The following is a 26,528-nucleotide window of genomic DNA, read 5'->3' on the forward strand; positions in this document are numbered from 1 at the left end:
TACACAATACTGCCTAACATTTGGGCGGCAGGGTAGCCTAGTGGTTAGACCGTTGGACTAGCAGCCGAAAGGTTTCAAGTTCAAATCCCGGAGCTGACAAGGTACAAATCTGTCGTTCTGCCCCTGAACAGGCCCACTAGGTCGTCATTGAAAATAAGAATTTGTTCTTAACTGACTTTCCTAGTTAAATAAAGGTAAAAAAAAATACAAATAAACTAAATATTATATATTCAATTCAATAATTAGTGTTTCAATAACACCATTTCTCCAAAAGATGGCATGTGTTTTCACAAACTCTATGAAATTAAAGTAAAAAAATAATAATTCTGCCATTATATTTGTCTTCGTATCTTTAGGTAAGCAAATCTTTAAAAAAAAGTTCCCACCTGACCTGTCCTCGTCTCAAATAGCCACGTCAAAATCGGTTTGCCCCAAAAAATAAAGATAATATCCATAGCTTCTAAATGGCTCTCCACGTCATCTATATTAAGTGATGAGTAACATTTGAATAAGTAACGTTCCTCCATGCCACATCTGAAGTCTAACAAACATTACTTATCACTTAATATAGATGATGTGGAGAGCCATTGAAAGAGGGCTTATATAAATCTGGTGAATAGGTGGTTATACAAGTTAGATTATAGTAGGAGGACGGTTTATATAACCCTGGGCAGAAATGTCACCGCGCTGCCTGGGCTGAGGCTGGCTGGCGCTGGCATTAACCAGGATTAACCAGCTATTTGCTCCATAAACCAACTTCCATTTCTGACATTGTCACCTTATCCTGCCTTCCCTCTTACGCAGGACCCAGCAACACCAGACCGGTCTCTGATGAACCCCCTTCCACCCCGCTGGCTTTAATTGGGAACCGAGCTGTTCGGTGTGGATCTATACCCACAAGCAGACTGGTGTGTGTGTGTGTCTGTGTGAATAAGTGTCTGTCATGGCCAGCAGAGGAAAAGCACACGATGCCCACCAGAGCTTACATAGTTCTATACTATAGTGATTCTCCTTCTCTAGCCAGCTAATCCATCTAAGACTGCTCAGAGCCGGTCCCAGTCGATAACTAACCCATGCGAACTTGAGCTAATTTCATGAAGAACTTTCATAAAAAGTACACTCTACAGCGAGACCATTTCCATTACTTGACACACAGTAAGTATCTGACCCACACAAGGTCATTTCTGTGTATAAGGTATAATGAGTGACATTGAAAACCTAGAGAAACGGGTCATAACATTACCAAGCATATCAAACATGGAAATCTGGCCGCCTGGCGCAGGAGGACCACAGTCAGTCTCTATTTTAATGAGCGATACTAAAAATCGGTGTCTCATAGTGACTGGGGTCTCACCTTGTTTTGGGGCGTGTGCTTCTGTGATCAGAGCCTTGGAGTCGTCCTCGCTGACATTAGTGCTGCTGTAACTGGTGCTCAGGCATATCACATGGTCCCGTTCGGCCACGCTAGCAGACACACTCTGATCTCCTGGAGGGGACAGAGGCAGATATGCAGTGGTTAGTTACCGGAGAGGGTTTAGTATCCAGTCAGTACATTGACATTATGATATGTTATATTTCAATACAAAAACATTTCTGATTTCACCCTCCAGCTATCAATCATGTGTGTGTGTGTCCTACCTGGAGTGTACTCGGGTAGCAGGGGAACGGGGAAGTGCCCTTCCTTCCTCTGCTGCTCCAGCCTCTGCCGCCTCTCTAGCTCCTCCAGCTGCGCAGCTTTGGTCACCGCCTCCAACTGGTGCTCCCTCAACAGCATTCTACATCCCAGAGAGACAGAGAGAGACAGAGAGACAGAGTAGAGTGAGAGGGAGAGAGAGAGAGAGTAGAGATCTCAGAAAAGGCCTCAGGCATCCATCTCTGTTATATGGCCAACAGACTGACTAGAGTGTGCCAGATTGCATGGGGATACAGTACATTACTAATGCTGTATGTGTTTAGTGCAAACTCGGCCCTCAGGACAAAAAAAGGCAAATAAATAAATAAATAAATAAAATAATGTGGGGGTCCGGAGGACAGAGTTTGGGAAACGCTGGTTTAGAGTGTATTTGTGTGCATGTCTGTTTATCGCCGTATGGGTGTTTGTGAGTATATCTGTCTGTGTGTGAGAGAGAGCTTTAATAATGTAATAAACACTTGGGAAATAATCCCACTCATGGCAGCGTGGTTGACTTGTTGCCAGACTGAGTAATACAGAGATCTTCTTCATTCACGAGAGAAAACCAGCGAGACAGGCTAGAGAACACTGGAGAACACAGCTTTAGATGCACTACGTGTGCAGTAGGGATGATTAAGATCACAAGGGAATTAATGGTTGAATATCACTGTTCATTGAATCTTTGAAGTTGGTTAAGGGCCTATATTGGATGTTGCTCTCTGTACATATGCGAGTTTGGATGTTGTAAGAGGTCATACCTGATGTTCCTCCTCATGTGTGCGGGTTTGTTGGAGTAGGAGAGGGAGCTCTTTTTGGTTTCCCTCAGGGACCGCGAGGGGGTTTGGCTCTCGGGCCGTGAGGACGGTCGAGAGGGGTGGGTCGGCGTCTCCCCCGAGGGTGAGGTAGATGGGGCGGTGCACTGCCATCTCGCAGAGTCCCCTCCCTGCGCTTCATTCTCCGAGCTGAAGGGAGCGCTATGAGGCTGGTCTGTGGAGAGAGAAGGAGGGAGGAGATCACGATATGCAAGATGGAAAATCAAGGAAAATGTATGTCAATTGAACACCTAGAAAGGCATGCTGTATAACAGGGCATGGATTTCTCCATCACTGAAGGAGTGGTATAGACTGATTCAAGAACAGTTTCAAAAAAAGACCCAGAAGGATTTATATTTAAGATCCATTGAGACAGTAATCCTTTGTGTTTAGGAGGGAGTAACTTGGCCAGAGCTGGATACGACTGTCTGGCCCTCATTCCATGCAGACAGGAGGCACTCTGGACTAGATCTGAGGTGCTTATGTAAGTGCTCATAAACATGGAGCACTTATGAAACACTGAGCGCTGGTGCTGGGGTTATGGGCAGGGGGGCTTTTGGTGCTTCATGGACAGACCAGTTTAAATCACCAGCTTTGTCAGTCAAAGATACTGCCCACATAAACAGCCCCCCCCCCCTCTCAATATGAACCACATACATCTCAACTGTCTCATTGTAGCCAACACTGACAGGCCCAATCCAACCCAATACAGCTCAACCCAGACCCACCTAACCAAGAGCAAAATAGACAAAGCAAATACAGTGCCTTCAGAAAGTATTCACACCCCGTGACTTTTTTCATTTTGTTTTGTGTTACAACCTGATTTTGAGGAGGTAGGAACACCTGGAGCTTGTTGTTTCATTGAGGTTGCATCCAAAACAGCACCCTATACACTGCACCTTGGTCAGAACAGCACCCTATACACTGCACCCTGGTCAAAACAGCACCCTATACACTGCACCCTGGTCAAAACAGCACCCTATACACTGCACCCTGGTCAAAACAGCACCCTATACACTGCACCCTGGTCAAAACAGCACCCTATACACTGCACCCTGGTCAAAACAGCACCCTATACACTGCACCCTGGTCAAAACAGCACCCTATACACTGCACCCTGGTCAAAACAGCACCCTATACACTGCACCCTGGTCAAAACAGCACCCTATACACTGCACCCTGGTCAAAACAGCACCCCATACACTGCACCCTGGTCAAAACAGCACCCTATACACTGCACCCTGGTCAAAACAGCACCCTATACCCTGCACCCTGGGAACATTTAAGGAGTAAAAAGTACATTATTTTCTTTAGGAATTCAGTGAAGTAGAAGTTGTCAAAAATATAAACAGTATAGTAAAGTATAGATACCCCAAAAACTACTTAAGTAGTACTTTAAAGTATAGTTACTTAAGCACTTTAACCCAATGACTCAAACCGGTGCACCTGGCATCTACTACCATACCCTGTTCAAAGGCACATTCATATTATGTCTTGCCCATTCACCCTCTGAATGGCACACAATCCATGTCTCAAGGCTTAAAAATATTTCATTAACTTGTCTCCTCTCCTTCATCTACACTGATTGAAGTGGATTTAATAAGGGATCATCAATAAGGGATCATAGCTTTCACCTGGATTCACCTGGTCAGTCGATGTCATGGAAAGAACTGGTGTTCCTAATGTTTTGTACACTCAGTGTACAGAGGTTACTGAAAGGTTGGGCACCAAACCCTTCCCATATGAAATAGGTAATTAAACCATTTAGGGATATGCAATGTAATCCAGAAGATTGTTTAAAGTTTGTGTAAGTCTACTTGTTGTATATCTGGGCTTTGTCCCTCCGTTACAGCCCCTGTAAAATTACAGACGTCAAAATTCTCTCTGGGACAGATCATAGCTTAAAATTACCCTTCTGTAGGAAGCAAACCCTTTGTCGATTGCCAGGCATTTTATCTGTCCTTGCTCTACATCACCAGTAACTCCCCCCTCCCTGCACTGGGTCAAAGGTTAAAAAAAGGGAAGAAAACAGACTGAAACAGAGATAATTCAGAAAACAAATGTTTTCTGTTGCATGCCTTAATGAATATGACCCTGGTGTTAGGGCCAGGGCCAAACCCATACAAAAGGAGACTTACAAAAAAAACATATCTTTCAAAAATTCATGAAGGTTACAAGGGTTTGGAGTTGTTAGCGTCTTCCAAAATCATGCATCGACTTGGTAACAGCAGAGCCTTGCTGTTTAATATTTATTTTGTGCGTGCAGCAAACGGTGAGTGGCATTTTTGAGTTACTTGTATAACTTTATGAGCTGGTAGGTCTGTCCTGCAAATAGTTTAGGCCAGAGACTGTATAACATGTTAACCCTGCCCTCGTTAGCATTTTTTTTTAATGGGGATTTGACATGTACTTGTTAGCATTGCTAACCTTCAGATTACAGATGCTAAGTGGGGTTTGAAAATTGTGCCCCTAGTGTTCAGTGCCGGTATTAACGAATATCCCAGGATGGCACAAGGTCGGTATGAAGGTATGACAATCTGGATACCTCCCAAGCCTAATGTGCGTGACCGGTGTAGTAAGCATGTTTATGCAATAGCCGGCACTAAGCCTATTAATAGCTAGGTCAGCTTTGATGATCAAGATCCTCAATTACCCCAACCCTCCTGCCATCAAGACAAAACCCATTGGCACCAGGGAGTGGGGGGGGGGGTAGTGTGGGATGGTAGGTTATGTTAAGGCTTGACCATGTAGACCAAAGCCTCATCAGGCCAAGTTAAGCTAGCCGGCATCCAAACATGAATTTTAACAGCGTCACTCTATATCGTTAAGCGATTCTGGATTAGTATTGCTATAGGAGCCTCTGACCAGGTGAGTTGCCAGTGGACGCACACACACCTTGAGGAGAACGTCAGCACTGTCCAACCAAACAGTGGGGACACAATGTTACAGTACACAACCCACTGTTACATAACCAAAATAAGTTCCATTCTCCCAACACAGGAACCAGGAAACAAAAAAAACAACTTTCTGAATGGTACTGAACAAATCATGGCAATACACACTTTCTATCTCCCCTGGTTTCTGTGAGCAGGGACGGAGTGGACTAGCTCCATGGCAACGACACTACACACACCGAGCCGTGGCAGTCGTCCAATCATAATAGCCAGTGAGTTAAAAGGGGCGGTGGCATCGCGTGACACTGTAGCACGACAGACTATTACTACACAAGGTTGGGGAACATAATACAGGGATATGGGTTAAATAAACCCCCCCCCCCCCCTCAAACTCAGCCGTCCAACCCGAGTAATCCTATTAGAGGGAGGGGCGGTCTGACAAAGGACTGCTGGGATATCAAATAGTAAAACAGCCATGGAGTGAAATGAACCGAGGCAAGGAAATGAACCAGTTATTAAAGTTAAATGCCGCAGAATAGGCCTCAGGACCCGACACCACCGACCCCCAACACAGTTTCCTTCCTGGGGACCGGGAGGGGGACAAAGGGCATTTTGAGGGAAACAGTGTACAGCGCTCCCCTGCTACCCCTACAGTACGCCACTAAGCCGTATGTTTGTTTGCTCTTGTGGTGTTATTTTGTGTGGAAAATTCTGCCGTGCCTAGTTGGAGATGAACAATGCAGTGTACCAAAACAGCATCTCTGTTCTCTCTAAACCCACTAGCTAGTAATCCTATTCAGAGAATACACTAAATACAGAGAATTCACACTCATTCATAATTCTCCTGCCTGGCTCCATTCCACAACCACAGAAAACAGTTACAGTACAAATGAGAGAGGGGATACATTAGTCTTCTGACTGAAGAGACTGTCTCTTATCTATAGACATCACTGGACCTGCGGGCAGGGGTCTACTTTGGGGGGAGGGGAAGGGAGGCAGCCGCAACTGGGGTAGTGGGAGGGGGGTCATATTGGAGGCATTTGAGGCAAAAAACACCCCCAAAAAACTGACTAACACACAAAAGGTCACCACAGCGACGACAGACTGCCATTCAACTTCCTGCCATAATTCAGTCCAGAAGCACGGAGAATGCAGACAATTTTTTCCACTTCACGCTCTTTCACATTCATTTGACTCGTATGCATACTGTGCTTCTTAAAGGGGCGTCGCATTTACACACGCAGCAGACCTTCCCTGACTCACTCTCTCTCTCACTCTCTCCTGTTTCCCCTGTGGCTGACTGACTGACCCCTCCTTCGTATGGAGGGGCTGGGGTTTCTGGGATGGGAGGGGTGTAAAGTAGGGGCGTCTTCAAAAAAGCCACAGGGTTACACAACCGTGATACACTGGCTTGGCTGTTTATATAACACTGGCAGCTCTACATGCAGCTCTGGCTAGCGTCACGCGGCGCCGACAACAGAGAAGCAGCATGTGCGTAGTACCGAGTACCAAAGACAGACAATTATCAACCCAGAGTGGCAGTGTGCCCTGGAGAATCCCAGGGGGTGCCATGACGACAACAGTGGCTCGAGGTTGTCATGATCTCCCTTGTATGTGCCACTCAGACAATGATTGGTGAAGAGAAAGTGTTACTCTTTCGAGACCAATCACTTTTTAACCCAGCGTTTCTCAACCCAGTCATTTCACAAAGTCTATTTGATCTATACTACCACACTTGACTCAACTTCGGCAAATAATCAAAACATCAGGCCCCTGAAAGTAGGTGTTGGTACACAGTAAAACTTCAAATCGCCACCTTTGCCATTTAACAGCCGGGCATCATTCCAGCAAAGAAACTCCCGTTTCAAATAAACACCGGATCTAAATTAAATTGTTTACAAGGTTACCATGGACACATCTTTGATATTCCCACAGTCATCTGCATAAAATTTAAAAAACAACAACATTGGAATCCATCATCGTTGCTAGCCATGGCGACATCAAACTCAGGCTAGTAGTGATCAAATTCGCAGAGCAAAATTCTGGCAAGGCAACAGCCAGGCATTTTGGAATTGAACGAGTGAGAATGACGTCTTCAACGTTTGTCTGAAAAAGGTGGACCAGAAAAAGGCAAGTAAATAAATACACGCCTGGCTCAAATAGAAGCCTGTCTTTAATAAGCGCCGGTTGTAGTCACTGAAGTTTTACGATAGATCAAATATGTGTTGCCATCGATAAAACATGTGAGGAGTTGAGAAACAGTTGAAACTAGGGCTAAGAATTCCCAGGGACCTAACGATACGACATTATCAAGACACTTAGGTGCCCATACTATATGTATTGCGATTCTCAATATTTATTCTATATGTATTGCGATTCGATACTGTGATTTTGATGTTCCAAACATATTGCTCACTATACGTCTGCTCTAGAGAGACAAGAGGAAATTTGTTTTGATCAGTCATGGAAATAAAAGTGCTGAAAACATGTTCACTATTTAAAAAGATGGAGAACAATATATAGGATGAAAAATAAGCGACTAGCACTAGCAATTTTTTTTTATTTTTTACAAATCAATACTTGGGAGTCAATGCAACTATCGATACATCCCCCCCCCCCCCCCCCCATCACTGGTTGAAACCACAGGCTTTCAGAATGTCATCTGAGTGGAGATGTGACACTGGTGCTGATCTAGGTCCATAAATGCCTTGAGTGTAGTGTTTCAGAGGCCCTGTTTCCTGGCCTACATATTTGTGTTTGTCATTTTTATACTTTATACTCTGCTGCTGACGCTCACTCTGACCCACTGAGTTACACAACAGGTCTGCAGGCGGCGCAGGACTAGGCCAAATAGACAGGGGCAGGGCAACGTCGAGGACAGTGCGCGCCTGGCGGGGGGGGGGGGGGGGCTGCGAGGACGAGGGACGAGAGACCTCAAGCTGGGTCAGAGGGGGCCTGTGGTAGACAGGGTTGCCAGTAGCATGTGTCGGGGACGAGCGGGTTACCACAGCGACTAACGGCCCACTCCAGTTCCAGAAGACCAGAGCCTGCAGGTTTAGACCGGACACCTCCACAGCTCTTCAACAGGCTCCAGGCTTGGCCTCTGTCACACCAGCTACCAGGCAGCCGTACCAGAACGTTTACCAGAGCGAGAACACGCCGCAGAATAGAAATGACTAACTCTGCAGGTCCCACAAACCACCAAACCAGAATCAGATAAACTAACACAGTGCTTCTGACTGGAGGATGCCTTTTGGTCTACTAGGAACCGAAAAGAATAAGACCAGGTCTGATTAGGGAAAAGATACAAATGGAGAGACATTTGTTTTTACACTGAGAATTTAATTCACACACACACACACACACACTCACACACACACGTTTTAAAAAAAGGGATAGTGAACTGACCCACTGAAAAAGGAGGAGAAAAAAAAATGGCCCTACTAGAGCGGTCTCCCTCCATCTACGTCAGTTAAAAGAGATTATAGATTACACTCAATCCAGCGCACGAGTGAGTTTTACTACAAAAACCAGAGAGAAGACCCTGTGCGCAGCATCACAGCAGCAACACATGTTCCCTGAGCGACTACAGGGCACAGAGCAGGAAGACTGCTGGAAGCTTCAATACAGGCCAACTTTTCAGGAGGTTGTCATCAGTTTCACATCAGGCCAAAGGATTTACCAGACAGGCACTAACCAGAAATTGCAATACGCTTGATTAACTCTCAAGTGGGTATAAATTACACACGGACCATGTGAGCCGGAGGAGATTATTCACAAAAGACACAAATCAGTATCAACCTAATAGAAGGCTTCCTGTGTAAGTTCGACGTGAGAAAGGTCAAGATGTGCCAACTTGGAAGATCTCGGAGTACTGCAGCTGTGAACAAAGAAGGGCTAAGAAAGTGGTCAATAGGCTGTATTGAAATCTATGAGCTCAACGGGTTCTGCCCCTCTCCCTGCGCTTACCACCCCGTGGCAAGGAAGCACAGGAGGATGACCCATTTTCTGTCTCCATTTCTTACTCCTGTTGACACACACACAGGCCACCAGTGCAATGATCATGGACGAAGGTAGAGGGAAGCTTATGTAACGGCAGCCTCTGGCTGTTACGTAATCCCAAGAACTGCGCGTCCCGTACACACAAACACACCTCATCATTCACCTAATCATGTACACACCCAATCATAAACCACCGACAAAACAGACTGATTTGTACAATTTAGATTCGGTATTCACAAACAAAACCATATGTTCTATTGCCATCAACAACATATGACAGCCCTTCCCCTAAAACAGGGTGTGTGTGTGAGTGCAGCAATTTCAACAGCCCCAAGCAAGTTGTTCTTGTGTGTTTTACAATTGCTTCCATAGGAAACAACCCTCAGAGACCGAACGTTTCTCATCTTCCTATGAGCCAGTTGCTATTAAATGAATGTTTTCCGACAGAAAACCTGCGGCTAGGATAGGATTCTAGGCAAACCTGGGCTGGCTCCTCTGTTCCAAGATCGTCGGGAACAGTCGGAAGTAGAGGGGGCTGTGGCGCCATTATCCTAGTGGTGCTTGTGGAAGGGTGGGCAGGCTCTGCACTCGTCGCTGCTGGGCTTGGCGGTGGCCTCGGGCGGTTTGATGCTGCTGCTCATTGCTCTCCTTTCCTTTGGCTTGGTTTGGGTGCTTTGACGAAGCCAATTTCTGATATCCATCTTGGCAGTGGCAGATTAGCTGGTTCGAGCTAGCTAAATAGGCTAAGGCGAATACCCCTAATGCTTTTTACAGGTAGCTAAGAAGCTAACTAAACGCCGTAGTGGTGGGTCGTGAGGCAGAGTTGAGTGAAGCAGCTTCAACAGTAAACTTGACCCGCCCTTATAAATCAAAATAACATTTTACAAGCTGAGGCGCATCACGTTATTCACTTAGCATATCACAGATCAGAAGTGTTTTTTCCCCACTTTAATGGAAACCCAAATTAAAATCACACCTAACCACCCCAGTGACTTTCCATAGCCCCCCTACACACCACAGCACACTCTGCCCATTGCACCAACTGGGTCACTCAATCATTTGAACTTTTTGGACATTAGACCAGTGGAAATCTGTCCTTTGGTCTGATGAGTCCAAATTTGAGATTTTTGGTTCCAACCGCAGTGTCTTTGTGAGACGCAGAGTAAGTGAACGGATGATGTCCGCATGTGTGGTTCCCACCGTGAAGCATGGAGGAGGTGTGATGGTGCTAATGGTCTAAATTTATTTAAGGTGACACAGTCTAATTTATTCAAGGCATGCTTAACCAGCATGGCTACCACAGCATTCCGCAGCAACATCCCATCTGGTTTGCGCTTAGTGGGACTATCATTTGCTTTTCAACAGGACAATGACCCAACACACCTCCAGGCCGTTTCAGGGCTATTTGACCAAGGAGGAGAGTGATGAGTGCTGTATTAGATGACCTGGCCTCCACAATCACCCAACCTCAACCCAAATGAGATGGTTTGGGATGAGTTGGACCGCAGAGTGAAGGAAAAGCAGCCAACAAGTGCTCAGCATATGTGGGAACTCCTTCGAGACTGTTGGAAAAGCATTCCAGGAGAAGCTGGTTGAGAGCATGCCAAGCCTGTACAAAGCTGTCATCAAGGCAAAGGGTGGCTACTTTAAAGGATCGCAAATATATTTTGATTTGTTTAACACGTTTTTGGTTACTACATGATTCCATATATGTTATTTCATTGTTTATGTCTTTGCTATTATTCTACGATGTAGAAAAAGAAAAACCCTGGAATGAGTAGGCGTCTCCAAACTCTTGACTGGTACTGTATATTTTTCAGTCAGGGATTTTTCTCCACGTTAATGATCACATTTTCGTTTAAACATTCATACCCTAATAGAAAATTCCCCCATGACCATCTAGAGGTAGCCCCACCGGGATTACAACACAACTGTCCATCCAATCAACTACCAAAACCAGAGGAATGGACAGAAAGAAGAGGATAACGAGACCGAACCACAGGCTACAAATAATCCCAATCTTATAGAAACAACGTGGCCACATCCCTGTATGATGTGGGCTGTCGTGTATAAAAACATGGTTGTTGTAGTTGACCATATGTTGCTCCTAATGCTGCACCCAGCCAGACTACTACCAGTTTAATCTAACACTAATCCTCCCACTTGTTTAGGTTACCATAGAAACAGTCAATCAAATAGCCCCCAGATCAAACAAACGAAGTGCTCCCCAACAGGGAACAATATGAGAGTGAAGAGAAAGAGAATGAAAGGCTAGCGGGTGTCAAACTAATGCATAAGTAGGGAGCGTTACACAACGCTGGTGCGCACACTTACAAAACAACTCCAATTCACAGACAGTAACCACAATGTAAAAACACCCTTGTTAAATCATCACCATTTCTCACTCACAACAAATAATCCATCCACACCTCTTTTTCCGGGTCATCATTTATTCATTCGAAGTGTCCTCCTCAGACATCACCCCGACTTGCTGCGGTCATAAGGGTCAGTGACGCTCGCACAGAGAAGGGTCAGTGTGGCAGCGGGGTTCAGGGGATCGCCTACCTGTAAAGGTCTCCGACTCTTCCAGCAGCAGCATGCTTAGTCTCCGTGAGGGGTGTGTGGGGTGTCCAGAGAGCGTGTAGCGGGCGTGCAGTTTGCCCCTCTCTGAGTAGTCTCCCTCTCCGTTCCCCTGCTCTGATGGTGAGGAAATAGGTGGTCTGAGTACAAGTACCGCTGTCTGCTCCTGAACTCACTAACACACTTCCTCTAGTTGAAAAAGTCTGCCTCAAAGCTGTAAGGCAGAACCGATCTTCTTGTTTACCTTTGTCTCTGTCGCTATCTGTTTATCTGATGAGATGTTTTTCCTACTGACTGACTTACTGAACCCGTGAGCGGCTGGCAATGTGAGTTGTGAGTCAGGCTCACAGCAACCAGGAAACTACTAAAAACTCCTTACATAAGCGCTCATGCTGGAGCCCGGGCCCCTAGTGGGGGGTGGGGGGTGGGGGTGTGTGTGTGTGTGTCTATGTACGCATATATAGACTATTGAAGGTTGAAAAGAAAGTCCAAAAGATGCTCAAGCTTAGAGAAACTCTCAAAGACTAAGTGGTAAACATAAAAAGTATACCAAAACCTGACAATATGATAAAACCTCTCCACTGCCATTCAGCTCTTGCTAGAGCCAGACTCCCCCTTACTCAGGATTTAGACACTTACCCATCATCTCTGTAGGAACGATGATATACTCCTACTCTGGAATGGGTTTCATGTCTGTCCTCTTGTCAAGCCAGAGTATCCGTGTCAGCTCTACTCTGCCTCTGCCATGCTGCCCCAGTCTCACAAAGAATAGAGAGCATGGTTCTGTAACCAGGGCCACCGCCACAAAGGACAGAAGGCTATTGGGACCATTATAAAACGATGCGGCGCTGAAAGCAGCCCGGCCCTGCCTGCCAGTCACAAACCCCCCCCTTCCACCGGTAGTGTCAGTATGTCGTCAGCAGACACCTCCCCCTTAGCAAGGCTGCCTTAGGTAACAGAGGTAAGAGAGTTCATTCAGACAGGGGGAACGAGGGAATAAGGAAGGAAAGGGGGACGTTCAAAACAATGCAGCGGACTTCGATCACGGGACCCTTTCAAACACACAAACCCATCCAGCTTACCCAGATCAATTTCCAACACACACACACACACACACACGTGTGGAGGCTACAAACAGTAACCCACATCTTTACACTCCAGTCCCCACCTTGTGGAAGAAAGAGCTAGAAACAAGAGAGGAAGGAGGAGAGGAAAGAAAAGGTAGAACCAGCCCTGTGAAGGTTGCTAGCTTGATAATACATCACCCAAAAACTATCTTTTGTTATTTTCATGATGTGGGCTGGTGACACCTTTCATCTTGAAAGTCCAATATCTTGAAAACTTGACCGCTGACATGCAAAACATGTTGGGACTGTATCAACAGTGGACTAATGACAAAAGAAATACCCAAACATTGTTTTTGAGTGTATTTCCTCACGTCCCAAAGAGTAGCAACACTAACACACATTTCCATAGACACGCCTTGACTTTGCGCAAGTCTTTTAGCTCACATTTCTCTCTGTTTACACAATCAGTCTCAGCAAATGAAAGGGAGGCATGGACTGAGTAATTGACACTTATAAACAACATTTCAATCCAAGTCAGAATGTACCCGTTGAGTGACATAGCAAAAGGAAAGCAGGGACAAAACAATGTGCTGGATTTGTTTACTGCTGTACAAAACAGACTTCCCTACTATTTCCTCCCAACAGACACACTAAAGAACCACACACACACACACACACACACGTGCGTGTAACAGGGCTCTAATGTGGGACCATTTTGGATTGCATTTGCACCTAAATATTTTGCTCTACAACCTGGATGTTTCATATAGGAGCACGAGATAATAATATTAACGATTAGACTTCAGTGCTTTAGAGATTTTTGTTGTTGTTGCGCATAGTCATTAGCATCATGGTTGTGCCATTACTACAGTGACAACGGCACAGGAAGAAAGGAAAAGGGATAGCTTCTTCAGGAGATCAATGATCATAGCAATGAATGAATAACAGATGTCTCGCATGTCTTCACTTACTAACAGTGTTCTTAAATAGACTTAACATTTTTATGGAAGATTGTGCTTTTCACAATGTAGAAACCTAATAGTCCACAAACAACTGGTATTTGCGTCAACATATATATTTACAGGGTCACATACTAGTATCTAGAGCACAACATGTGCCTCAGAAGTAGCTATAGCACCAATTAGGATATTCCTCAATCGATTAAAACAATATTTCCTGGTGCTGCTAAATGTTATGTCGTCCTCCTAACTTTTATGAATTGGGAGAACCACTGCTACCAATGACAATGTTTAATATAGAGCCCTGATGACAAGTGCAAAACATTGAGCACACACACATAAAACAGCTGTATTCTTTGATGGGGAGCAGCTATTTCGTGACAGTGTCACCGTGACACAGCCTTTGTAGTACCTGCACTGCCAGTCTGTTCAATCATTACGTTATCCCCATGCCCAGCTGTGTCTCCAGTCCACCATCCCTCTTGTTCCCATCTGCTCACCCAGTATCCAGGTCTCTCTCTCTCTCTCTCTCTCACACACACACACACAAAACCTGACCCAAAAACAGGAGCTGCTGCTGGGCCGAGGAACCAGCTCTGGGTGTGCTTTCTGCAATTATGAAAAGCCCAACTAGTGCTTGTGAAAGAGTCTTTTGGGGGCATTTAAATGAAACAAATCTGCCACCGAATAATGCAGAGGACTTACACGCGTGTGCGCTTGTCTGAACAATTTGCACATCCATGGCCTCACAATATATAAACACCTTGTACAGAGCCTCCACCTGGTCTAGTCAACAGGATATTTTCAGCTGCTCTCAGCCACCCTCGACTATTCGTTTCAAAGTCAAATGTTTAACCAATGGCTCCTGTGGTTCACTGGACTGTGGTGCATATGCTGCAGCTCCGTGCTGCTCCACGGGAACCAGGGGGTGGGGATGCCTGTGCCCTCTGCTCGTTTGCTCCTCTCCCTCCATGCCTGCAAGCCTGTCCCCCTGCGTCACACAGCCAGTCACTCTATACTTTGTTTCTGGCAAACCTTTTGTGTCTGTCTGACCTCCGCTGCCACCCTACCTGTACATTTCCACTGCCTCAACGTGTGGCTGTCGGTGTTGTTTTGAACTGTATGTCTCAGCTGGGTGAGTAGGCAGTGACATTCTTTTTAAACTATGGAGCTGGGCCCGGGCCTGGCTGCATAAAACATTCTGGGGGACAGGGTTCAGGGTACACAGAGAGGGAAGGAGGGCCACAGCACAGGGGGAAATGGGCACACCTCACAGGGCTGAGCACTCACACCAACACAAGGGAACTAAAAGGCAGACGGGGAGAGGGATGGGAGCAAAGAGGAGAGAAGTTTTAACGGAACTTCCCGTGGGAGCGTTGTGAAGGTATCGTAGCAAAATGGTTGGACAAGAAGACAAAACAGGTATACAGAGAGAGGGAGAAAAACAAGTATGCTCACGACTTTGAGAAAGAGAAAGGGGGAGAGAGACAGAGAGAGAGCGTCCAGGCTCTGGTTGTTATGGCGACAGTAACAGCACAGAGAGCGGGTGGCATGGGTGACGGTGCTCTGTGACTATTACCCGAGAGAGAGAGGAAGGAAGGAGGGAGGGAGGGAGGGGAGGGAGAAAGAGCACAAAATACACTTCAGAGCTCAGATTAAATATGCTCATTCAAGTAACATAGGAGAACGAACAGTTAATTGGCCAGCATGCATGAGTCAAATGCTAACAGACTGTTGCTGCCCCAATTATGACAAACACATGCACTAAGCTCCCCCTCTCTCTGTGTGTGTGTGTGTGTGTGTGGTGTGTGTGTGTGTGTGCGCAGTGTTGGCACAAAAATAACATAACAGGAAATATGTCACGTTAGTTACATGTCCCCAAAAGACACTATGTTCTCTGTGATGCTCCACCTTCCATGGTCTAAGATAGATATCATCAACACATGTTGGACTGCTTGTAAGTGGTGTACTTGTAAGCGACGCTGTGCTTTTTTTTTTGACACCACACCAAAAAGCAAGTTCTGCAGGCTCTAGCTTTGTCTAATCTTCATTATTCTCCAGTCGTGTGGTCCAGTGCGGCAAGGAAAGACCTAGTTAAGCTGCGGCTGGCCCAGAACAGAGCGGCACGTCTTGTTCTTCATTGTAATCAGATTCCATTCTATGCATGCCAGTCTCTCTTGGCTAAGAGTTGAGGAGAGACTGACTGTGTTACTTTTTATAAGAAACATGAACGTGTTAAATCCCAAATTGTTTGCGTAGTCAACTTACACACAGCTCTGACACACACACACTTACCCCAACAGACATGCCACCAGGGGTCTTTTCACAGTCCAAAAATACAGAACAATTTCAAGAAAGCATACAGTATTATATAGAGCCCTTATTGCATGGAACTGCCTTCCATCTCATATTGCTCAAATAAGCAGCAAAGAAAACAGATAAAGCAACACCTCGCGACACAATGCCTCTCCCCTATTTCACCTAGATCATTTGTGTGCATGTATTGATATGTAGGCTGTGTGTGCCTTCAATAACAAATCTTCTCTTTTTCTGTCCAATTCTGAGCTATTCTTGTCTATTAATGTTGAGTATTGTGTCATGTTTCATGTTCTGTGTGGACCCCAGGAAGAGTAGCTGCTGCTTTTGCAACAGCTAATAGTTATCCTAATAAAATAACAAATGCCAAGGATGGTGTGGAATTGTATTTGACTTGATGGGAAAAATAGAACCAATTCCCAGGCTCAGACAGCTACAGGTGGATGGCAATATGATAGTTGATACATATATCATGTGGCTCAGAAGACTATTTTGAGAGCGTTTTCATGTTTAGTTAAAGAAAGAGACTGTGCCGACCTGAGGGTACATGACATGTTATGAACGAGGTCAAGAACCATGCTCTGCAGCTTGGAGACCTTTACGGTATACCAGTGATTTTTCCAGGAATTGTTTTAAACGTTTAAACACAAGCAATTCTGTTTTCCAAATGGCACCAATCACTTTTTAAAGGTGTGTCCTGAAAGTGTATTTCTGCACGACGCTGACTGGAAGCCACAATAAAACTACTCGACCGAATCATGTTTAGGGTTCCACAGTTCTGGTTAACTTTCCCAAAAGTCTTAAGTTTTCCCGAAATCCCGATTGGAAGATTCCCAGAATCAAGAAGGAATAAGCAGGAAATCTGGAATCCTCCAACCAGGATTTCAGGAAAAACCTTGGAATTTGGGGAATGTAAGTAGAATTACACAACCCTAAGCACGTTAAATGCCACGTTGTGGTGTTGAAGCTGATGGATCAGTGCAGCACCTGCTTGCTGATGGATCAGTGCAGCACCTGCTTGCGGCTATATGGATAGATATCTGGTAACCAAAAGACAGGAATAGGAAGAAATTAGACAGATATAGAGTTAGTATGGAGATGGAAGAAGGAGGAAGTGATCCTCACTTCCCCGGGCCTGCCGTTGGTACTAGTGACCTTAATCCTACAGCAATATGTTAATATGTTAACATCCAGACAAGCTGGGGCATAGAGCACAGACGGGGAGTAGGGTTACGTAATGTGTACATATGTCTGACGTATGTGTGTGTGTGGGTGTGTGTGTCAGAGTAAGTAGGAGTGTGAGAGTGCATAAGTCCTGACACTGAGCAGAGTTAAAGTACAGTAGCTAGCCTACATGTTGAGTAGTTATGCATATTTTTTCTTTTTTTAATAGTTACATATTGGGATATAATTTTTGCGCTAGTTGGGTGGTACCTGCACCGAACCCCCAGTATATTCCCTTCGTAGATTGTTCTCTGGCTTCTTTTTTTTTTTTAATAGGGAGACAATTTGTTTTCAGCCCCTTTAATTTCCCTGACTGATCAAAACTCGTTCTCTCATGTTCTCGTCTCTCTGCAGCAGACATATGGTAAGCGATATGTTTACTACATCGAATCGCAATAAAAATCACTGTAACGAATGGCAATGCACATCGTATCGGCACCTAAGTATCGTATCGTGAGGTCCCTGGAAATTCCCAGTCCTAATATTGAGGGCAATCCCTTTTCCTGACTGTGAACCAACTATGTCTATAACAAAACATGACAAAGTACCGAACACACAGACAAACTCTATTATTAAACCCAACTCTGATGCTTAAGGTCGCTGTGCGCATGTGAGCGCCCGCGTGCTGCAGTAGAGTTGTACGGCTGAATGAGGCATAGTTGCGCAGACACAAAGAGAACCGGGGGAGGCGAGGGGTAGAGGGCTGTCTCTCATAACGCAGTGTCACAGTGACATAGACAAAAACGGCTGTGTGAATGTCACCACAACCCAGGGAGTGAGCAGCACAGAGAGGGTAGGAGAGGGAAATAACTGCCCAGAGTGGGTGAAATTGCGCTTTGGTGATGAAATTCAACTTACTGATGTTTAAAATGCATTTTAAACAAGACAAATATGATTATTCACGTTCTGAAACTTTCAGTGGGGACTTTCTACCATTGCATTACCAGTATATCCAAAAAGTCAGATTTCGTAACCTAATACATGCGATAGTAAGCACCGAGCTCTGTTGACAGAGCAGTGCAGCTTTCTCGCAGCAACTTTTAGGATTGGACATGTTGAGCCTGTAAGGCAGCCTTTATTCTCGCACAGCATCCAGCCAAGCTGACGCGATGCTGAGCAATTTTCTTTCATTTGAACCACTTTTTTTCTCTCTGGCCTCCATTGATTTAGTCACCTGAATTTTAGCCATCATACAAGGGTAAAAACTCCAATAACATTTGAACGGAGTATGACAAAGACATGAGGTTTGGACCATTGTTTTTTTTACCCATTGGTCAAAATATGAATATTTCTCTCTCATAGGTATGAGCACGGTTAATTAATTAAGAGAATACCCGAATGTAGACGTTAGTATTCGACTTTGATTACTTGCCAGAATATATATACATTTTTTTAAACAAACTATACAAACAATGAAAAGGCTTTTCCTGAATTAAATAAACGTGACATTGCTGCATACAGCGCATTCAGACCCCTTGCCTTTTTCCACATTGTTACGTTACAGCCATATTCTAAAATGGATTAAATGACATTTTCCCTCATCAATTTACAACCAAAAACAGGTTTTTAGAAAAAGAAAAAAAACAGAAATGCCTTATTTACATAAGTATTCAGACCCTTTGCTATGAGACTCGAAATTGAGCTCTGGTGCAACCGGTTTCCATTGATCATCCTTGAGATGCTTCTATAACTTCATTAGAGTCCAACTGTGGTATATTCAATTGATTGGACATGATTTGGAAAGGCACACACCTGACTATATAAGGTCCCACAGTTGACAGTGCATGTCAGAGCAAAAACCAAGCCGTGAGGTTGAAGGAATTGTCCATAGAGCTCCGAGACAGGATTCTGTTCAGGCACCGTTCTAGGGAAAGGTACCAAAACATTAGTGCAGCAGTGAAGGTCCAACACCACAGTGGTCTCCATTCTTAAATGGAAGAAGTCATGTCCAAATCAATTGAATTTACCACAAGTGGACTCCAATCAAGTTCTAGAAACATCTCGAGGATGATCAATGGAAACATGATGCACCTGAGCTCAATTTCGAGTATCATAGCAGTGTCTGAATACTTATGAAAACAAGGTAATTATATATATATATAATATATATATTTTTTAATACATTTGCCAAAAATTCTAAACCTGTTTTCACTTTGTCATTATGGGTTATTGTGTGTAGATTTATTTGTATTTATTTAATCCATTGTAGACTAAGGCTGTAACGTAACAAAACGTGGAAAAAGCCAAGGGGTCCGACTACTTTCCGAATGCCCTGTAGCTTGTAAAACTGGGAATTTGTCCATTTCATATTCACGTTTGTTTTATTACCTATTGAACTGCCTCATTCAAGACACAAGTGTGTCCCGAAGGTGGAGGATTTATAGATCCCCCTCGTCACTTTCTGGGAGTCACCCTCTGAGTTTCGTTAGCAACACGTGCCAACGGTGGGCCCTCCGAGTGAGTTGGTAGGGGCGAGGGAGGGGGAAGAGTTTTTTGGGGATTCACTGTTTCGCTACAAGGATTCAGTCTGGTGAAGATCGGAAGATGCGAGGCTAGAGCCCTCAACGTTTCGTCAAACCAACCAGGGTGGTTTTGTTGATTACAAACACAAAGCACTGTTGTTGACAGGCTTCAGTTCAGTCTGCATTTCTTTACTCAAGCCAAGGCAGTTAGTAGCAAGCAGTGATCCAATCGCTTTTTAATTTGTTTTGTGCAATGCCTCTCGGGCAGACTGATAGCGCAGCAGCAATCTGGTAATTACAAGGCTAAGGGAGCGCACCAAATAGCCCAAAATAGCCTTGCTAGCTGGCTATCGTAACTAGCTTCTTTACATGGATTTGATGAAGTCAAGACAGCCACTACCAGATGGTATGACAACTTATGAAACAGTAAAACGTTTGCCTAACCCCCCCTCCCGACCCCTCCTGAAGCAGAACAGAGTTCAGACAGGATTCATCTCCTGTAAAGTCATGCTACCAAAGACTACCCCGAACATCTGTGTAAATGCTGCCAGGTACAGACAATAAGAAAGGGGAACACACGGACGCACACCACTGAGAAGATATGACTGTAGGTTTTCAAACCACTTTCATGACATCAGTTCAATATCACTCCTGGTCACTTGCACCTCCTCAATGACAAGTATTTTCCTCCCATTAAAACCCATTGTATAGGCATCTTAGTTGACGCTTTCCATGCCAGACATAATATCATTGGACCGTAGCCCACGGAATCATATCATCTCTACTCATGGAATTTCTTTATACAACATTTAATCAGGATGCGTTTGTGTCTTTCAGTTTCCACCTACCGGGGACGTCATCTTCATCATCGCCATCATTCTCATCCTCCTCCTCACTGTTGAGGCAGTGGGGCTCCATGTGTCTCCCTGAGGTCTCCTCGTCAGACATGGTGTCTCCTCAGTCACGCCGGGGGCATTACCTAGGCATCCTCACACCATCTGCAACACACACACACACTTCTTATTTGGACACTGCTTTGGCATAAAAATGTAGCCTACACAGTTATTTAATTTTTGTTCTGTCTTGCAGTGCAAAAAAAAAAAAAAAAAAAAAGTAATTGAACACACACACACTACCTTGACAATCTGGCAGAGCGACAACTGACAACGTACAGAACTGCCAATGCATAACTCAAAGCCGTCTAACAATACCATTGAAACTAGAGCCCGACCGATGCATCATTTCACTGGTACTATCTGCCGATAACCGATATTCAATAAAAGGATAAAAAAATGGAATCTCATGCCACCTGAAAACGTATTGTCACAATGTAAGAATTCCACATTTGAAGCATACAGTGGCTTGCGAAAGTATTCACCCCCTTGGCATTTTTCCTATTTTCTTGCCTTACAACCTGGAATTAAAATATATTTTTTACGAGAGTTTGTATCATTTGATTTACACAACATGCCTACCACTTGCAAAATATTTTGTGAAAAACTAGAAATATCACAAAAAAACAGAACTTGAGCGTGCATAACTATTCACCCCCCCAAAGTCAATACTTTGTAGAGACACCTTTTGCAGCAATTACAGCTGCAAGTCTCTTGGGGTATGTCTCTATAAGCTTGGCACATCTAGCCACCGGGGTTCCGCTGGTGTATCTTTAAGTCATACCACAGATTCTCAATTGGATTGAGGTCTGGGCTTTGACTAGGCCATTCCAAGAGACTTAAATGTTTCCCCTTAACTTCTTAAGTCTAGGGTGCAGTATTCGGAAGTTTGGATGAATGAGGTGCCCAAAGTAAACTGCCTGATACTCAGGCCCAGAAGCTAGGATATACATATCATTGGTAGTATTGGATAGAAAACTCTAAAGTTTCTAAAACTGATAAAATAATGTCTGAGAGTAACAGAACTGATATAGCAGGCGAAAACCCGAGGACAATCCATCCAGATTTATTTTTATTTTTTTGGAGGTGACATTTAAAATGCTTGTCTATGGGGAAATCAATGGCTTCCAGTAGATAACAAGTCTTTAGAAAGAGTTTCAGGCTTGTTTTTTGTTGTGGTGCTCGTCGGAGAATGCGCGCACATCGTTATTTATCTCTGGTAATGAACATACTATTCGCCGTCTTAAATTTGATAGTTTATTTACATATTAGGGTACCTGACAATTGATTATAAACGTTGTTGGACTTGTTTGGATGAAGTTTCGGGATTCATTTGTATGCATTTTGAAAGAGGGATACCGGTGGATTAGAGTCAAGCGTGCCAACTAAACTGACTTTTTTGGGATATAAAGGACTTTTATCGCTATTTCTGACTTTCGTGATGCCTCTGCTTGGTTGGAAAATGTATGTAATGCTTTTGTACGCGTGGCACTGTCCTCAGATAAATACTGCTTTAGGGTCATTGTCCCGCTGGAAGGTGAACCTCTGTCCCAGGGGCGGCAGGGTAGCCTAGTGGTTAGAGCGTTGGACTAGTAACCGGAAGGTTGCAAGTTCAAACCCCTGAGCTGACAAGGTACAAATCTGTCGTTCTGCCCCTGAACAGGCAGTTAACCCACTGTTCCTGGGCCGTCATTGAAAATAAGAATTTGTTCTTAACTGACTTGCCTGGTTAAATAAAGGTAAAAAATAAAAAATCTCTCCCTCAAGTATTTCCATGTATTTAGCACCATCCATCAGGGACCAACTGGCAGGGACCAGTTCCCCAGTCCCTGCCAATGAAAAAACATTCTCGGGTGAAGAGGTGTTGGATTTGCACCAGACATAGCGTTTTCCTTGATGGCCAAAAAGCTCAATTTTAGTCTCATCTGACCAGAGTCTTCCAGATGTTTGGGGAGTCTCCCACATGCCTTTTGGCGAACACCAAATGTGTTTGCTTATTTTTTTCTTTAAGCAATTACTTTTTTCTGGCCACTCTTCTGTAAAGCCCAACTCTGTGGAGTGTATGGCTTAAAGTGGTCCTATGGACAGACACTCCAATCGCCGCTGTGATGCATTGCAGCTCCTTCAGGGTTATCTTTGGTCTCTTTGTTGCCTTTCTGATTAATGCCCTCCTAGCCTGGTCTGTGAGTTTTGGTGGGCAGCCCTCACTTGGCAAGTTTGTTGTGCCATATTCTTTCCATTTTTTAATAATGGATTTAATGGTGCTCCGTGGGGTGTTCAAAGTTTTTTATTTTTTTATTTTTTTATCACATTGTAGGATTTTTAATGAATTTATTTGCAAATTATGGTGGAAAATAAGTATTTGGTCAACAACAAAAGTTTCTCAATACTTTGTTATATACCCTTTGTTGGCATTGACAGAGGTCCAACGTTTTCACAAGGTTTTCACACACTGTTGCTGGTATTTTGGCCCATTCCTCCAAGCAGATCTCCTCTAGAGCAGTGATGTTTTGGGGCTGTTGCTGGGCAACACAGACTTTCAACTCCCTCCAAAGATTTTCTATGGGGTTGAGATCTGGAGACAGGCTAGGCCACTCCAGGACCTTGAAATACTTCTTACGAAGCCACTCCTTTGTTGCCCGGGCGGTGTGTTTGGGATCATTGTCATGCTGAAAGACCCAGCCACGTTTCATCTTCAATGTCCTTGCTGATGGAAGGAGGTTTTCACTCAAAATCCCACGACACATGGCCCCATTCATTTTTTCCTTTACACTGATCAGTCGTCCTGGTCCCTTTGCAGAAAAACAGCCCCAAAGCATGATGTTTCCACCCCCATGCTTCACAGTAGGTATGGTGTTCTTTGGATGCAACTCAGCATTCTTTGTCCTCCAAACACGACGAGTTGAGTTTTTACCAAAAAGTTATATTTTGGTTTCATCTGACTATATGACATTCTCCCAATCTTCTTCTGGATCGTCCAAATGCTCTCTAGCAAAATTCAGACGGGCCTGGACATGTACTGGCTTAAGCAGGGGGACACGTCTGGCATTGCATGATTTGAGTCCCTGGCGGCGTAGTGTGTTATTGATGGTAAGCTTTGTTACTTTGGTCCCAGCTCTCTGCAGGTCATTCACTAGGTCCCCCCGTGTGGTTCTGGGATTTTTGTGCTCGCCGTTCTTGTGATCATTTTGACCCCACGGGGTGAGATCTTGCGTGGAGCCCCAGATCGAGGGAGATTATCAGTGGCCTTGTATGTCTTCCATTTCCTAATAATTGCTCCCACAGTTGATTTCTTCAAACCAAGCTGCTTACCTATTGCAGATTCAGTCTTCCCAGCCTGGTGCAGGTCTACAATTTTGTTTCTGGTGTCCTTTGACAGCTCTTTGGTCTTGGCCATAGTGGAGTTTGGAGTGTGACTGAGGTTGTGGACAGGTGTCTTTTATACTGATAACAAGTTCAAACAGGTGCCATTAATACAGGTAACGAGTGGAGGACAGAGGAGCCTCTTAAAGAAGAAGTTACAGGTCTGTGAGAGCCAGAAATCTTGCTTGTTTGTACGTGACCAAATGCTTATTTTCCACCATAATTTGCAAATAAATTCATTAAAAATCCTACAATGTGATTTTCTGGATTTTTTTTCTCATTTTGTCTGTCATAGTTGAAGTGTACCTATGATGAAAATTACAGGCCTCTCATCTTAAGTGGGAGAACTTGCACAATTGGTGGCTGACTAAATACTTTTTTGCCCCACTGTATGCACGCACCACTTTTCCATTTTTGTGAAGAAAATTGAAACGTAATTTTTTTCATTTCACTTCATCAATTTGGCTTATTTTGTGTATGTTCTTTACATGAAATCCAAATAAAAATCCATTTAAATTACAGGTTGTAATGCAACAAAATAAGAAAACCGCCAAGGGGGATGAATACTTTTGCAAGGCACTGTATTTCTTGGAAAATTGCTTGTGTATGGCAATTTGAGAATTTGTGGAAAAATTACACTTCCATTTCCCCCACTGTAAAACAGTATATCGGCAGATATATTGGTATCTGTAAGTTGTTCCCACCCCAAAAATTAGAATTGGACCCAGTGCTTGACTTTGGCAGGAGCTCACCGGAACAGAGTACCGGCACCTCAAATTTTCTACTGATCGAGTTCCTGGACCTCTCATAATATTTTATCTCAAAAGTATTGTGCAGTTACTGCACCAAAATATAAAACAGTACCAGCATCCAAAATGAGTACCGGCACTTATTTTAGACCAAGTCAAGCACTGATCGGACCCCCCCAAAAAACATATAGACCGGGCTCTACATAAAACATTGACTTCATTATCACACATGCCTATATCAACAACCAAACATCTCCTCCCATCTTCAATGTTTCCAATACAACAGTCACTGAGGATTCCCTGGGTTTCATCAGGGGAACATGGTGGACTTTCCAAGAGGGTGGATCAGAAGTAAGGTGAAGGGGATCATCATCATTCATACCCCAACCCTGTTCTCTTTATTTTTTCTCCATCTCTCCCCCCCTTCTCTCCTCCCTCCGCCCTTCTCTCCTCCAACACCTCTTCGCTTCCTCCATCTTTCCCTCTCTCATTCCACCCCCTTTTCTCTCACCAGTGGTTCGGAGGACCCTCCGGTGATCAGCCACCCCCACTCTCCTCTGAACTTAATCTCCAGCACCACTGATTCCTCCTGATTCTCATTTCCCCCTCTTCAGTCTCAGTACTACCAGTCTCTCTGGCTGCCTCCTTGCTGCTTACATAATTTAATTAGCTGTTTTTAAGAATTAAGCCTTCAGATAGCTCTTTGTTGACTGTTGCTGGGTGTTATCATCCACTATCAGCACCGGCCTGTACCATACTAAGCTCTCTCCTGGCCTCTTACACTAAGTCTGAATTTGTCCTGCTAGGTGACCTATACTGGGACATGCTTAAACCCCCTGACCAAGTCTTAAAACAATGTGACTCCTTAAATCTCTCTCAGATTATTATCAGTCCCACAATAATCCTGATAAGCATCAGTCCGGTGTTTTCTGTAATGACCTTAGTGATCACTGTTTTTTGACTGGCTCTTGTTCAGGCAAAATGAGAAATAAGTGCACTCAGGCTATCTGGAAGGCCAAAGTGTGTTACTTTAAGGAGCAGTTCTCTCTCTGTGGGTCTAACCCCAAGAAGTTCTGGAAAATGTTGAAAGACCTGTAGAATAAACCCTCCTCCTCACAGCTGCCCATGTCCCTTAATGTTGATGTTTTGTTGTTATTGACAAGGAGCGTATGGCTGAGCTCTTTAATCAACACTTCATTAAGTCAGGATAACAGACACAGCCATGCCTCCTTGCCAGCAACATTTCCTCATCTCCCAGCCCTTCTAATGCAACTAACCCTGATGCTCCTCCCTCTTTTTTCCCCTTCCCTGCTCCACAGTTTCTTCCTGCAGGTGGTCACTGATTCTGAGGTGCTAAAAGAGCTCCTTAAACATGGCCCCCCAAAAATAGCTAGGTCAGATGGTTTAGTTTAGGGATGCATGACATATCGGTATTGGCCGATATTAGCTAAAAATGTAACACAGAACTAGAGCTACACAGAACTAAAGCAGAAAAATAATAAGCCAACAACGAAACAAGTTGAAGTCGAGCAGTC

General features: G+C 44.3%; 1 protein-coding gene across 6 annotated transcripts in view; it reads right to left on the bottom strand.

The window, feature by feature from the left end:
- Nucleotides 1-26,528, bottom strand: part of LOC139416359 (helicase ARIP4-like) — a 66,091-nt gene that overhangs the window by 17,137 nt on the left and 22,426 nt on the right. For 2 of the 6 annotated variants that reach the window (XM_071164889.1, XM_071164888.1), the window contains exons 1-5: nucleotides 12,600-12,816; nucleotides 11,946-12,077; nucleotides 2,431-2,659; nucleotides 1,639-1,775; nucleotides 1,355-1,486 (exon numbers count right to left, since the gene is read on the bottom strand). In XM_071164889.1, coding sequence (XP_071020990.1) covers nucleotides 1,355-1,486; nucleotides 1,639-1,775; nucleotides 2,431-2,659; nucleotides 11,946-12,077; nucleotides 12,600-12,606 — 637 coding nt within the window. In that variant the 5' untranslated portion in view covers nucleotides 12,607-12,816. Of the gene's footprint in view, nucleotides 1-1,354; nucleotides 1,487-1,638; nucleotides 1,776-2,430; nucleotides 2,660-11,945; nucleotides 12,078-12,204; nucleotides 12,264-12,599; nucleotides 12,817-20,836; nucleotides 20,987-26,528 lie in introns of those variants that run through there. The other 4 variants (XM_071164891.1, XM_071164890.1, XM_071164893.1 and 1 more) reach the window with 3 other exon arrangements.

The sequence above is a fragment of the Oncorhynchus clarkii genome, chromosome 9, assembly GCF_045791955.1.
Source record: "Oncorhynchus clarkii lewisi isolate Uvic-CL-2024 chromosome 9, UVic_Ocla_1.0, whole genome shotgun sequence".
Taxonomy (NCBI): Eukaryota; Metazoa; Chordata; class Actinopteri; order Salmoniformes; family Salmonidae; genus Oncorhynchus; species Oncorhynchus clarkii.